Source organism: Stegastes partitus, unplaced genomic scaffold (assembly GCF_000690725.1).
Source record: "Stegastes partitus isolate 25-593 unplaced genomic scaffold, Stegastes_partitus-1.0.2 Scaffold65, whole genome shotgun sequence".
Classification (NCBI taxonomy): domain Eukaryota; kingdom Metazoa; phylum Chordata; class Actinopteri; family Pomacentridae; genus Stegastes; species Stegastes partitus.
Window position 1 is genome coordinate 693,070 of NW_007577796.1, and position 15,822 is coordinate 708,891.

The following is a 15,822-nucleotide window of genomic DNA, read 5'->3' on the forward strand; positions in this document are numbered from 1 at the left end:
CAGACTTCTGCACCTGTTGACAGGTATTTTGATTTTGGCCACTGCTCATCAGCAAAGAGCTTTCTCTCTCTCTCTCTTTTAAATTATTCTTTTCAACCACAATTCAAAAGCAATGTCTTATTTCACTAAATTATAATTTAGCACACGTTTATTTGTTATTACTTTTTTTCAGTTTCTAGTTATTTGAGTGACTACTGTGATTTTTTCTTTCATTTTCTGAAATGGAAGGGTATGAATAAATTTGAGGACAACTATAGTTTTGAAATTTTAATCTGGTCCAAACCAGTCCCTAACATAAAAAACAACATCAAAATCATACAGATGACATTATATCTTCAGAGGTTTGGTGCTTTTTAGACAGCAAACAGTGCTGGCATTGTGACTGCAGCAGTATCTGCCAAGAAGCAGCAATGACTTGGTCCTTACTCACCTGCGCAGCATCAGTTTGGGATTCTTGCTGTGGACATATTCCCCCATCAGCTCCAGCAACAGCGTTCTCATGATGTCGGTGTAGTACTCTAGTTTCCCGTGAAGAGCCACCGTCAGCAGGGAGGCAAAGTACACCTTGGCTCTGGCATTGAAGTCATGACTGCGCTCCAGGGTTCGGATAAACTACAAACACAGAAACACACACACACAAACACACACACACACAGACACAGAAACAGGCAAATGATGAGTTAAATTAATCACTTCATGAAGCTCGCACACAGAAGCAAATCCAACATAATATGCTCTTAGATTAAAAAAAGGCTAATGCCAATGAAAATTATAATTGTTAATGTAAATTTTTGTGCTGCCATGTAAAATAGTATGGCTTAGAAATGATACCAATTAGTGGAAAGGGAATCACCCCACATATGCAGTTCACACCTCAGAGGCTGTTTCTGTGCCAACAAAATTGGATTAATAGGAATCTTCACACGTATCCCTCTGCTGTGTTCTTCTGTTTCTCACTTCGAATACTGTCCTCCACAAAGTACAACATGACACGGTTCTCAATTGAAAGGATTAGAACTGAATTTAAAATAGAACCTTACAGTGTGTTAACTGTGCTAAAGGCTGACTTTGATCATCAGTGTTGTGGGAGATCTACAGATCAGCCACAACATTAAAACCACTGAATAATACTGATTATCGTGTTGTAGTGGCACATATCAAGGCGTGGGACAGATCAGGGAGCAAGTAACAGTCAGTTCTTGAAGTTGATGTGTTGGAAACTGGAAATATGGGCAGCAGAAGGGTCTGAGTGATTTTGACAAGGGTGAAATTGTGATGGCTGGACCATCGGGTCACAGCATCTTTAAAACAGCAGGTCTGGAAGCGTGTTCCTTGTATCTCGTGGTAAGTTGCTACCAAAAACGGTCCAAGGAAGGACAGTCAGGGGATAGGCAGCTAAGGCTTGATCCAACAGAAAACATATTGTGGTACAAATTCTTGATAAAGCTGCTATGATAGAAAGGCATCGCAGTGCATCGCAGCTTGTTGTGTATGTTAGTGTATAACAGTGGGCCAATAACAGGGTCAATGCCGACTTCTGTTCACCACTGAAAGCACCAACAGTGGACATGAGTGTCAGAGGTAAATAATGGGGCAGTGAAAGAACGTGGCCTGACTCATGTTTTCTTTTACATTCACTGGGTGCATGTGTGTGGTCTATCTGGGGAAGCAGAATGCACTGCCAGAAGTAGGATGTTCTGCTGGGAAACCTTGGCTCCTAGCATTCATGTGGATGTTACTTTGACCTGTACAACCTACATTACATTGTTGCAGACAATGTACACAACATCATGGCAATGGTATTCGCTCATAGCAGTTGCCTCTTTCAGCAAGATAATGCGCTCTGCTAAACATTGTTCAGATATGGTGGGAAACATGATAAAGACTCAAGGTCTGAACTTGACATATAAGTTTCCAAAACATCAGTCCAATCAATTATTTCTAGGATGTCCTATTCGTGGAGGTCCAAACTTGCAACTCTGAGGACTTAATAGAATCTGCTGTTAAAGTCTTGGTGCCTGATTTTTTTATTTTATATATTTAACCTTTATTTTACCAGGTAAGTTAATTGAGAACTGGTTCTCATTTTCAATAACGACCTGGATACCATAGGCCTCCTTACAAGGTCTTGCCAAGTTCATACTTTGAGAGGTCAGAATTGTTTAGGCAGCACAAAGAGGACCTACACATAAACAAGCATGTGACTTTAATATTGTGTCTGGTTAGTGGAATATATACCAACACAGTATTACTCAATTACACGCTTACCAGGGGTAACTACTCTGTTATTACCATTTATTAATCAGAAAATAGTCTGAAAACCCCCCAGTACCAACTATAAATTTATGCTGCTGCATTTCAAGAGGATTGCCAGTGTAGCACAGCTACAGATTATTGGCTCTGTGCCATAAAATTCCACCGTCGTCCAAAAACACAAAGAAAAACAAAACATATTGTTGCTTTCCACGATGTACTCCTTCCATTCCAATACACAAGGACAATTTAGTTCATTTAGACAAAACTCCACAGCAGCATTTATTATTTCTGAGTAGGTTTAAATCAGGGAGATGTTACCACTTATGCTCAGGGACAACAGGGTTTAAGCTGTGCTGCAAATCTGATGAGCTGGGAGCAATTTGGTAGAATACAGAACAAAAATTAGATGTAAAGTCTACTGTATTTATGGTGTACTGTATGCTATACATCATATAAACTACCAGAGGGGATTATATGTCTAAATTTAGATATCAGTGATGTTTCAGGAGAGTCTACCTTGCACGTTGATGGCTGCGAGGCTGCACTGGCACCACAGCGCTTTGAGCTAAATGTTCATGTCAGCGTGCCAACATGCTCACAATTGCACTGTTAACGTGATGATGTTTAATGGGGCTACAAGAAAAGTCAGGGGATTACGAAAATTTTCGCAAGTTCTCCTGCAGGGCAAACAGACGTCTGTGCCAAATTCTATCGCAAACAGTTGTTGATGTCTCACTCAAATGCACACTTGTAAACCTGCTAGTGGTGTTAAAGGAGAAGTCAGGGGATCATCAAAGTCATTCATCATCCAAGAATCATAAACATCTTTATAAATACTTAATGGCAATCTATTCAATAGTAGGGAGGAAATGTCAATCTGGACCACTGACACACCTTAAACTATGGTGGCAGTGTGTCCTGCGTCAGTCAGTTTCAGTGTAAACTCCACTGTTGTACACTTTCACAGCACTAATGTAACCTCTGCAGATAGCTGACCACTTAATGATGCATGAGCGGTATAATTACATTAATGAGGAACGTCTTGGAGTTCAGGAGGTTGGAGAACTGGTTGAGTGCCTGAGTCACTGTGGCCCTTCGAGCCTCTGGGATGTCTAGCTTCCCTGTGATCATCACATCATTGGCACCGTCCTTAGAGGGCAGGAAGAAGACCCGGTCCGTGTAGGTCTTGTAGTCCAGGAAGGGGATTCGTCCCTCACTCAGGTCATTAGTGTGGTCCTCCATCTCAATCATCAAGTCTGCAAGACAGAGACAAAAAAATAACATAAAAAATACTACCTTGTTTCTTCTAAATGTGCAACTTTTTTTCATTTCCGCAGTGCTCGTCTGTCTCAATCAAGATGCTGTATGAGGCAGAGGATGGAAAGCCTTGCCAGAGAAATCATTTCAACAGTGAAAGATTGTTTTCTATTACCGTTACTGCAAAACTGCTCCTGATAATGATGATGACATGATGTTAAGCGGGAGAATTTATTTAATTCACTGCAGCATAATACATCAAAAAATGTAATCAGGGCTGTGAAGCACTTCATTACTTCTTAAAAACATGGATTTTTTTCTTTTTTGAATGACATTAGCTATATTTTAAGGTTGAGCTGACGGTACCTGTGAATTCCTTCTTGCAGCGGTCTCGTACGCTCTCCTCCAGGTTCTCGAGCTGATGCTTCACCTTCTCGTACTCCCTCTCCGCCTGTTGACTCTTTCTCCTGAACACGTGGCACAAACACAACACGGGTGTTACAAAAACACGGCACAACAGACACGTTCTAACTTTGACTTATTTTGACAGAACCAAAGGTGTTATTTAGCTTAAGGAGTACATGCTTTGGTGGGAGTGGTGTGTGCTCAGAGCTTCACAACAATATCTTATTAGCGCCATTACTGTCATGGCGAGTGTGCTCTTTTTGATGTAGGTGTTTTAAGAATTTTCCGCAAAAAAAGTTTGACTAATGCATTTCTTGCAAAAAAAACAATAACAAAACAAAGCTTTCCTGCTTTTCTTTTGGAAAACCTCTCGCCAGCAAAATAATGCAATAAAAGCAAGGTTAAATATGATGTAATATTACAGACATACAATGAAAATAATACCATAAAATTAATGTTCAGTACAAGAAATATCCTGTTAGAAATGCATAAGGGGCTGCAAGGTGGCTCAGTGGAGGACACCTGGGATCTTTCTGTGTGGACTTTGCATGTTCTCCCCGTGCAGCGTGGGTTCTCTCCGGGTTCTCAAGCTTCCTCCCACAGTCCAAAAACATGTTGAGGTTAATTGGTGATTCTAAATTGTCCGTAGGTGTGAATGTGAGTGTGCTTGGTTGTCTGTCTCCAGGGTGTCCCCTGCCTTCGCCCTAAGTCAGCTGAGATAGGCTCCAGCCCCACTGTCACCCTTGTGAGGATTAAGCGATGTATAGATAATGGGTGGATGGATGGAATTGCATAAAAATCTAATAAAAAATAAAATCTCTGGACTAGCTGGAGTCAACTGCTTTTTACAGCTCCTTTACTCTAAAAGCTGCTATCAGAAGAATTTGATTACTTATCTATAATAGTGCATGAAGTCAACCTAAAACAACTTAATTCACCTGTAGCAGTAGACGGAGATAATGATGATGAGCAGCATGGGCAAAATGACAGCAGGGATGATGATGTAGAGCGACAAATCGTTCTTCTTCTCGTACTGCACAGAGCCGACCAACCACTCCCCTTTTCCAAACTTGATCTGTGGATAAAACACAGAGTGGAAACCTTATTATCTGTGCAGGAGATTTAACTCAGGTAGGTGTCACCGGTAAAGATCGGACAGTGCTGCAGAGGAAATGTGGACAGAATCTGAATAATTGGCTTCAGTTCTGCTAAAGCAGCTGCAAGAGCCTTTAGTATTTTTCAAGCGCTGCATCTACGTGCGAGTTGGTAGGCCTTGGTCTGTATGAATGCATTAACGCAGCGAGTGAGACGCCTAATATTTCTACGTCGGCGTCTTGAGCTATTGTATGAGATGTCTGCAGTATGTATGGTGGTGTTGCTTCTTTATGCAGCACACAGTCAGAGAAATGAAAGAATACCTCACTTATAAGAATGACCCGCAGGGGAAGTTACAGCATTCATCACAATTGTGGCTCAGCTATAATTAAATGTAATTATAAGAGCCTGTAGCTACATGAAAACTGTTCAACCAGTGAAAAAAAATGGGGCCTCAAAATGTACAGAGGATAAGCCTGAAGAAGAACAGTAAAGATTCATGATGCATGCATGCTCGCAATCTGCAAGTCTGCGTGTTTGTCTGGACTGTAACTTAGAAGACTTTCTCCAGAACTGTACCTGCACATCTGAGGCACTTGTGCTTTGATTGTTTGCTTTTCATGCCACTTCTATTTTGCTAGCAAGGAAAACAGTGTACTTTTCACTCCATTACATTCATGTAATAGTGTTAGTTACTGGTCACTGTACTAATTAAGATTTTTGCAGAGAAAACCTATAAATGGCTCATGATTATGGTGCCTTTTTATACAACAGTGTATTAAAGTAGAGCTGAGAAGATGCTAATTGTTAAATTTTTCACAGTTCGACACAAGTGATAGTTTGCAGATTTCTTTTTCATTTAAATTATTTTTTTAGTTTTAGACTATCACTTGAACACAGCCATCATTATGAAGGTGTCACTTTGTCCCCTGGGTAATTATTATGGGCATTTCTAACTACTCTTTTTCATGTTTAATAAACCAAACAATCTATTAATCAAAAATTTAATCCAGTGAATTTTCCATTTTGAAAATAATCATGAGTTGCACTTCTTTATAAAAGAGTTAAAAATGAGCTGCATGCTACTGCTACAACATTATATCGCATCCTTCACATGGGCTTTGATTGCAGTACATGCTTTGAGTATTTAAAATTCACTGTCATGAGACGTGCATGCCATTTTAACTGCACTATTTTAGCACTGCTGTATTAACATGCCATAAATGATTTGAATATGCCCTCCACCACTGTGTGTCATCAGCTTGTCTTTGTGTGGTCTGACCATCAGATCCAGTAGCTCCGGTCGGGTGTCTCTGCGGTGCCGTCTGGAGCGAGCGCTGGGCGTAGAGGAAGGTGGGTCCAGGAACAGCTTGTCATCCTGAAGCGTGTTGACCAGACACTGAACGTCGCCCACAAACGCTTGAGCCTCTTTGGCCGTCATCGCTCTGGAGAATCCCCGACCCTGCAGGGAGGAAGAGTGACATTAATGCGCGTCGTGACTGAACTACATGGGAGAGAATTTAATTACCGTTAATTAGATGCATCATATGATGAGCAATGAAAACGGTATTGTAAGCATTTTCATTAGTAATGGCTGGGAAGTGTATAACAGCTTTTTACTGTTTCAATATGAGCCAAAAGTAATTAAAACGATTAAGATTATAGTTATTGTGAGCACATTTCTCAAGTAATTTCTCACTTAAGACACTTTAGGCACAGCTCCAGTCAATCCTACAATCCTGGCATTGCACCATACACTTTAAGATTCTACAGCATTCTTCTGTATCTACAGACATGCTTTCAATTATTCTAATGCAGGCTGCAAAGTAAGAAAGGTGAAATCAGCTTAAGTAAACCTGCGGCTGAGTGATTGAAAAGGCCGCAGACTCTTTTTTTCGCAGATGCCTTTCCCCACTAATTTACCTCGAGTGTGTTTACCCGCAGAAACTTTAAGAGTGGAACACTGTGGAACCTTAAAACTGACATAAAGCAGTAATAAGCTCTCAGAAAAATCTACAGCTGAATCGATAAGACAGAAAATTTATTCATTTAAGCCGTTCTTCAATCAAAAAGCTTTTTCTAGTTCAACCTGCTAAGTGGTTATTGTTTGCTGCATTTCTCTATCTTATGTCACAGTAAACTGTACATAAGCGTTTGACTTTGGTGCATCTGCCAAACAAAATAAGCAAAGAGAAGGAGTCACCTTGGACTCTGTAAAGTTGCAGGACTTGAGAAATACACAAATAACTTAATATACGGGTAAACAAATACAGATAAATAATTAGAAAGGAGTGGGAGAGTTTTATTCAAATATTTCTAAGTCAGATACCAGGAGCAAAACATGGCAAACTTCTTCTCAAACCGGTTTAGTCGTCATTAAAACAAATGTTAATTTTACATAACTTTAAACAATTATTTGGGTTTCAGAACTATTTAAGCTTAAAACAAAGATTTCCTTGCTTGGAAAAATCTATAAAAGGATTTAGGTAGTGTGTGTGAACAGTTTTCTCAAATCCTAAATAAGTTTATTATCAAGTATTCCACTGAAGAGCAACTTTTTGTGTTTTCATAAATATAATTATATCCTATTTCCTATTCAGTTAATCGCCCTGGGACTCTGCAAATTTATTACACAACCACTGTTTTAGAGCAACAGACTAATATCTGTTTTTTCAATCTGTCGATATGCATTAAAATAACTTAATGTTTACTAATTGCAGCTTCTCATATGCATTGTTTGACTTCCAAAACAAACACACCACCAGGCTAAAATGACAAATTATTTGCATAAGTTTAATATGCAATGAAGCTCCACTAGCAGCTTAAGAGTGAAAATGTGTGCAGCAAACTGCATCTCAGCATCTGTTTATTTTTATTCTTATGTCGCATAATTAACACCATTTGTTCTCGCACACACAAAGCACCGTCATTCTCCGACGTGCCTGCGTGCTCTGTACTCACAGTGACGATGATGATGCTGGCCTCGGTGATGACCTTCTTGGTGAGCTCGTTGAAGCTGGGGTCGGGGTGGTAGTCGAACGGCTTCAGTTCCTTCACCCAGTTGTCCAGGTGGATGTACGTCTTAAAGTGCTGGTTCAGGGAGCCGTTTACCGTCGGGGACCAAAACTGGATCACCGTGTCGTTCTTCCCGTGGGCGTTCTGAGTAGTAGCATGGGGGACGGTGAAAGGGACATAAGCGAAAATAGGCAAAACAAGACATGAAGGAAAATATAACATCAATATTCAACATTAAAAAAAATGGGGGAGGATTAGAGATTTTTTTAAAAAGCAAGCAGTGGGCGTTCAGGGTTTTTTTTTTTTTTTTTTTTAAACTGGTCATGAATTAACGTTTTTGTTGTGGGAAGGAAGTGTTATTCGGGGGTGGAGTGGTGGAGGGGAAAAAGCCTGGCTTGATACAATGGGGAAGGTAAAATGATGTGTGTGTCTTTTCAATCATTCTATTAAAATCCCAATCAGCCATCGTAGAAAAGCAGCTTCTGATGAATCACAACTCGCGCCGAGTACTCCTCCTCTGGCTTTCTTTACTTGTTGTTGATTAACCGGACCGATGGTGATTATTTCTGTCACTGACTGTTAGATAAAGGCTTGACAATGTGTGCGTGACGGCTAAAACCTGCAGTCTCACACGCAGGACGAGGCAAAAAGACGCAGGCTATATTGAGTAACGCTTCAAAAAAAATTCAAGCGGACCATCAATTTTCAGGCTAGTTGGTGTGAGTTTAATGTTCTCCGTCATTCAGCTTTTAAATTGCTTCAAACTGCGAACCTACGGCAGTTATCTGTGCGGTCTGCCTATTCCGAGCATACGTTGTGCAGGAACGCTGTAGTTCAGCATTTTGAGAAATGGCAGAGGCCTTCTTTTTGGCAGAGCAGATTATGAAACTATAGCCGTTAGCTTCACAAAAAGAATGGAAAAAGATAGAAGCCTGGCAACTGATCCATGTAGGCTCATTCTTTAACATGTTTGTTTAATTTGCAGCACAAAATAAAAATTTCAGGCTTTGCAGGGGGGTTTGCACAGGAACGTTTCCTGGCTGGGAGCACTAACTTCTCTGAGTCTCTTCTGGGCATCTGGCAACTGGTGGTATTAAACTTGTCAAACTAAACATGTCCGTTAATGTTGCTGGAAATGCTGTTCATGGCAATAACGGTATTATTCATAGCTTTCTGGCAGGCGGCTTTGATTAACCTTCAGATGCAAATGTGCAGCAGGGTCACGGGTGAACGAATAGCCGGTGTACAAGATGCAACTATTCATATGTCCACCTTTTTAAGTTTTATTCAGCATCTTAATTTAGCAAGTTCATATGCCATTTGCCAGTTGGACCTGATCACACAGTAATGTTGGACACAAGACTACAGCGTGGGTGAAGTGTTTTGTGATTGGATTTGACATTAGCATGAGACTACATTAGAAAGCGAGGAGATCATCACTCATGTTTTTACAAAAATCCAAACCTCACACTGGTGCAATGGGACGAGTCAGGAGGTAGAAGCAACATTAATGCCTGAATACTTCAAAAATATGCACATCGGTTGCTTGGAAACACCTGTAGAGCGGTTGAATTTAAAGCAATCAAGTCTGTGGCATTCCTTTGCAAATGCAGCTATGATTTTGTTAAATTTAGATATGCATATGTGGAGAAATATGTGCCTTTCAGAGTGGTATTTGTATAGTTAATGCCAATTTAATTTCGCTGTGAAATACGAATTGTTTCAAAAATTTAACAGCATTTGTGAAAAGTCAGACATTTGGATCATGTTACATCTAACACACTGAAATGAGTCATACAGTAACAAGCTATTTTCATTAGGTAGCTATGACACAGTTATACCCACTATGTGTAAACATTTAGCAACAACTATTCCCCTAAAGAAGTAGTTTGTTGTGGTGAAACCAACCATCTATGTTCTAACTACAAACAGCTGGTGCACCCAACTCCAAAAGTCCATGAGGGTCTTTAGAGCAAAAAAAAAATCTCTTTGAGCCTCTAACCTGACCTACAAATCAACATGTTTGTAACGCCCGCCAGCAGCCGTAATGAGTCCACGTATTTGGGTCTGGTTCAGTGGATGGACTTAAACCAAGAGAAGCTTATGAAGTTGACCAACCGGCCTTTGAGATAACACTTTACATCCACTGCTAGTTTGTGGCAGCCAGAAGTATTTTCAAATCTCTCCTGTCCCTGGGTAGCAGGGCCCAGGAACTTGGCCGGGAGTGAAGTGGCGAGGAGTGGCACAGTCACATAATCTTCTGCAACCTTAATGCTGGTATTAAATTTAGGCCTTTAAATGAAATGAACAAAATTGCTACTGCTTAACACTGCCCAGTGCACTGGAGGGGCAGGTGGTGGTGGTGGAAGGGGGGGTCGGCAAGCTGTGTGCGACTCCTTTAACTTCGCTGGCAGAGTCAATCCTACCTGATTAGGCTGGACGGGGAACACAGTTACATTATGGTGAGAGTGAAACAATGGCGCTGCTATCTGCAATCCTACAGGTTTTAAGGATTTATGGGCTAAGGAGTGAGATGAGCTATTACTGGTTTATGGAATCTCACTGATCAGTGCAGGCAAGGAGGCGTGGAGATGTGTGTGTGTGTGGCTGCTTGAACTGTTGCAATGATTCGCAGAGTTTGAATGAATCACCGCTGTCGTCGTGGGCTCATGAGATGTTGGGGGGGGATCAGATGGAGACAAAGATTGATCGGAAAACAACAGTTGAGTGAGGAGATCAAAGAAGAACAAAAAAAGATGCTGGTAAATAAAACGAGTGCAAACCTCGGAAGCTGTCAAGTTTCCTCCCTGGACTTTTATGACAGCAGTCTGGATTAGGTCAAAACCGGAGCCGGTCACCACAATGTTCCTCCCGCCACTAAAACACACCCACACACAGAAAAAACACACATATATACTGAGCATATGCGTTTCCATCCACACGAAGCAGAGGAGACAAGCTCGACAGGAGAGTTGCAGGAAGACAGTTCTTAAATTGCACCTGGGGTAATTTTCACTGGAGATGAAAACAAATTAGTCTGTTGTTCCAGACTGTGTACATAATCACATGCGTCATAGTGCAACCAAAAAAAAGAGCAAGGTAACTGTCTAATGCATTCATTTTCAGCAATTATCAAGCAGTTTGCTACAACATCAAAAAAGTAGCAGTTGTTCAGCCAATTCCAGCCAATCAGAAGCAAGTGTGGAAACTATTCTGCACACAAACACACCGACACACTTAGCAAACCAGCACTTAGCAAAAGTAGGACAAGTCATACTTTCAAAAACCAAAAATGATCTTGACATTAGCAACCTTTACTCAGGTTTGAGATAGAAATCTGCAGGCAGAGAACAAGGCAGGTGCCAGTACTATTCTATTTGACCTTGCTATCAATGCCAACTTAGCAGCTTTTTTCTTTTTGTGCTTCTCTACTTCAAATTCTAAAGTAAGGGTGAGGTACTCAAAAAAAGTGGGAAAGTCAGTCTGGGTCTCTTATATTTGTCAAATACGGCAATCATCAGTATGACATTTTCTACAACGCCTCTGTTTCAGAGAGTTGGGAAACATGGACTCTGGCAATAACAATATCAGTCAGGGCGTGGAGAGCAATTCACCTGCTGCAGCCTTCCAAAAAAAAAAAAAAGATAGTTCAAAGCCACACTAGAGGCTCTGCTAGGTTGTATGTACAGCAGTGCTTTGAGCCAAGTGCTGACATCATTGTGACACTATGTGAGCATCAGGTGACGTCAACACTTGAGCCAGAGGGTCATCAGTTCAAGAGCATGCAAGTGAAATATTAACCTGATGGTGGAGCTGCATGGAAAAAAAATCTAAGTTTTAAATTTGTAATGTAATGAAGCATTAATAAAAACATTTTGCTCACATGGTTACGTGTGTGTTATGCTACAGAAAAAGTCAGAGGATCAAGTCAGCAGGCCTCATGAGCTGGAAACCATGAAAGCTATGAAAATTTGGTGCAGTCACAGAGATATTTCACAGGATAAGTGACAACTTACACCTGTTGGTGCTACATGGAAGCTCAGGGGAATCACCAAAGTCTTACGGGATTCATCCTCTGGGCATAAATACGTGTTCAATGGCAGCCTTTCCAAATGTTGTCAAGACACATTACTAAAAACCAAAAATATAACCTCCTGGTGGATAGAGCAAAAGTCAGGGGATGAGCAAAATGAGGAGGGTTTCCCAGTTTGGAGACTGCCTGTACACATTTTCATGGCAAGCCATCCAGTCAATATTTCAGTCTGCTGCTAACATGACAAACCCTTGTTCAAACACTTGTCTTTGCAGCCATATGAAAGAAAGTGTTCCCTTGGCCAACTTGACAAATCTCTACAACAGAAGTGACGCGATGAATAGTCAGCATGGATAAAAACATGAGAGTAACATACGCACACCCTGAGCTTTCATCCAGTGCTGTACACTTCTGGGTGTAATGAAGTTAGCAAAAATACTGTACGCATCAATCGCAAACAATAAATACAAGAAACACACTGACATGAGGCGCCATGTTAAACTGACCAGACAAAGCTTCCTTTGGGGTGGTGATCCAGCACAGTGGGGTTTTCTAAGAACTGGAAGGCACTTGGGATGGTTTTTGTGGTACTCTTTCCATACTTCATTGTGACGGTGAGAGGGTCAGAGGGCACCTTATCCGCTCGGTATTCTCCTGTCCTGCAGGTGATCTCTTTTCCGAAGTGCTCCCTGCCAAGACAAGGACATAGCTCAGCACTTGCTTGGCTGAAGGAGTGGGGGTCGCACAAGGTCACCGTGCAGGGGAAGTCAACATGGCAGCAGGCTGACAGCTTGTTAAATCCTGGCTTTACTGCTTCCCTTGCTCGTTATTTTTCTGTTACCTCTGCCTAAAATGTCACTGTGGACTGGGTTTGACAGAACACTTGCGGTCACAACAGTAAAGGCAAATTGTAAGAGAAAAATCCCTCCTGCTTATGACACCAAAGTTAAGGTCAATTCCATTTTTGCTTCAGGAGTGTTAAAAAAAAATCAATTTATGGGCTTCAAAGTGTGTATACTGTAGAATTTGCATAGAATACAATGTTTGAATAACAAGTAGCTCTATCAACTGAAGAGGCTGAATTGAAACAGAATTGGTGTTTGGCATGAATGACAATTGTTGGAGAAAAGGAATCCTTACACAGCGCAGTCCACCCCTCCGATGGTAACCTGGACATCATCCTTACTGCCAGTGTCTAGAAATTGGCCAGATATTGTAATGAGGGTTCCCCCTGCTTTAAGACCTCTGGCAGGCTTCACCGCTTCCGGAATTGGGTCCTAGTGAAGAGAAGGGGGTCACCATATACAACCTGAACACATGCTCATATTCCCCCAGCCGACAGACTCACAAGCCCACACACAAGCTCCCATCCTCAGGCAGACACACGAACAACAAACATAGCCACAGTAATGTCATAAACATGCACATTTCCCCTCACATTCCTGGATCCACACCCTCCCACTCTATCAGACACATTCAGACACACAAACTCCAACAAGCACCACATCTGCCTCAATTTGCTGAGCAAACAGTTAGGCGGAGCACTCCCCTGTGGGGAAGCTTTAGCGGAGCCAGAGATATGAAAAGCCAGTTAAATAGCTACGCTGTAGCCTGTTAAAGCATTAGAGAGAAAAAAGGAACTACTGCACAGAATCTGGTTAAAGAGGAACGCATACAAATTCTGGCTTATCGTACAGTGCATTACCATTGTAATACGCATCTAGATGCTTAATTTGCAGATGCATTAGGATGCTGAATATGGACAGTCCACTTAAATTACATGCCCTTGTTGTGTTCTGATAAGAGCTTCTCTGCATTAGGAAATGGAAAACACAACAGAGTCCATAAAATAACAAAATGAGCTGTAAGCTTTTGAATGTGTCCATTTTCGGTGTCGAAATTTGTACCCCTAAGGACAGCTTGCACGTGTGTGTGTGTGTGTGTGTGTGTGTGTGTGTGTGTGTTTACCCTGTAGGTGAAGTACATGGAGGAGGTTCCTCTTTTCCCTCCATTCACCTCCACTTCAACATGGCCCCAGTGGTCCTTAGTAATTTCAACAGGGCCAATCTCACACACCACACTGACAAGGAAAACAGAAAAAGAGGGATATTATGAAAAAAATCCTGTTAGAATATTTTGCCCGGTCCAGCCGCAAAACTCACAAAACTGGATCCAGAGAATATGTCATTTTTCACATGGAAAACTAGTTTAACAATTAAATTGCTGATTGAGTTTTGGTCTGTCATCAACACAGTTTTTAACACTTTCTTTATCCAGGGATGTTTTGCTAAGAGCTCAGCTGGTCAATACAACAACACTCTGACCTGCTTGCCACTTAGCAGCTGTGCTGGAGTACCCGAGGTGAAGGTTGCTGCCTAACAGCTCCTCAGTGTTGGTAATGGGAGAGAACTACACTCTGCTTTTTTATTTTCTCCACATAGATTGATCCCGACAGTTCAGAGGTCAATCGGACAACCTTCCAATCACAAGCCTGCTTCTCTAACCCTTAAGATATCAATGGCAACACTATTCAACCAGTCTTCTCTGTAGGTAGAGGTATATTCCAGACTGTCCCAGATGTTCAACTTCACAAAGTTTGTGAAAGCAATTGTGGAAATTGAAATGGCATGTCAAAACCTAAACAGCAAATTAGTACAGTGGAAAAACTGAACTCAAATGACTTTTGTTCCTGTTTTATTAGGGGCAGATATGCTAGACGGGTTAAGCCAGTGTTGGAGTAGTGTTGTTGATTAAGCAGTGATGAATGTAGTAGGATTTCTAAGGCCAGATTGGATGCTTCTGTCCCTCAGGGACTTTTTCCACATTTCAGTGTCTGGAGTTTAATGAGAATCATGTGATAAACCAAACACGTCCAAGTCTGCAACTGTCCTCAGGGAAAAATGCTGATGAAAGAGGTCAGCATAACATAACCAGTTTAATTCACAGCAAGCTTCCAACACACAATACAACAATTATCAGTTCAACCGGGATAGAATGAGATGTCGCAATGCGAATCCTATCAAAACTTAAAGGTACATCTTGCAGTACAAGCGTGCATGACAACCAACAGCTAGCAGAGCGCAGGAAGCATGTTAGCACCAAAACTGGATGATTTAAGAGTGAAACACTTCCATCTGCTCTCGTAAATCCTGGGTTATGCCTCATCATGCAGATGGTGGGGCAAGAGTTTGTCATAAATGTGGCTCCATGCTGCCAGGTGTCATCAGTTCTGGCCAGCGGCTGTAGGGCAACGATGTGGCTGTTTCCTCTTTTATAGACCATTTGTATGAAGTGAGCACTTTTTAAAAACAGCTGTGACTGAAGTGTATTCGCGAGACTTCAAGTTTATTCTTTTTTTTTTTTTCCCCTTTACAGTGCTCAGCCCATTAAAGCCCCTTCGGGAGGAGGTGGAAAGAGCGTCTGCAGCACGAACAGCCCACCAAGAAATCTGTGGGAAGCGTGTGAGACACTATCAAACCAGTGTGGGATACTTGCAGCGCTTTGATGAATACATATCTTAAAGAATTCAAGCTGCGCTGAAGGCATTAAGTCCTATCCATCCCCTGCCACGTATAAGTGACTGAGTGACATTCAGTAGCGTATAACAGTGTTGAAAACCAATTAGAAGCACAATTTTCAAGTACTTCACTGAAGTGTTTCCATTTTCTTCTATGCTACTGTATACACGACTGTATTTCACAGGGGGGTATAATAGTTTTTAATCCACTGCATTTATCTGACAGCTTTAGTTGCTTTTCAAA

The 15,822-nt window shown here is 41.4% G+C and overlaps 1 protein-coding gene across 1 annotated transcript in view; it reads right to left on the minus strand.

Moving 5' to 3' along the window:
- The window catches only part of plxnb2b (plexin b2b), a 123,370-nt gene that overhangs the window by 15,349 nt on the left and 92,199 nt on the right, over window positions 1–15,822 (minus strand). The window contains exons 16-25 of the mRNA XM_008276119.1: window positions 14,030–14,141; window positions 13,202–13,338; window positions 12,568–12,750; window positions 10,812–10,905; window positions 7,975–8,172; window positions 6,296–6,475; window positions 4,857–4,993; window positions 3,880–3,980; window positions 3,283–3,512; window positions 431–612 (exon numbers count right to left, since the gene is read on the minus strand). Of these exons, the coding sequence (XP_008274341.1) occupies window positions 431–612; window positions 3,283–3,512; window positions 3,880–3,980; window positions 4,857–4,993; window positions 6,296–6,475; window positions 7,975–8,172; window positions 10,812–10,905; window positions 12,568–12,750; window positions 13,202–13,338; window positions 14,030–14,141 (1,554 nt within the window). The remainder of the gene's footprint in view (window positions 1–430; window positions 613–3,282; window positions 3,513–3,879; window positions 3,981–4,856; window positions 4,994–6,295; window positions 6,476–7,974; window positions 8,173–10,811; window positions 10,906–12,567; window positions 12,751–13,201; window positions 13,339–14,029; window positions 14,142–15,822) is intronic.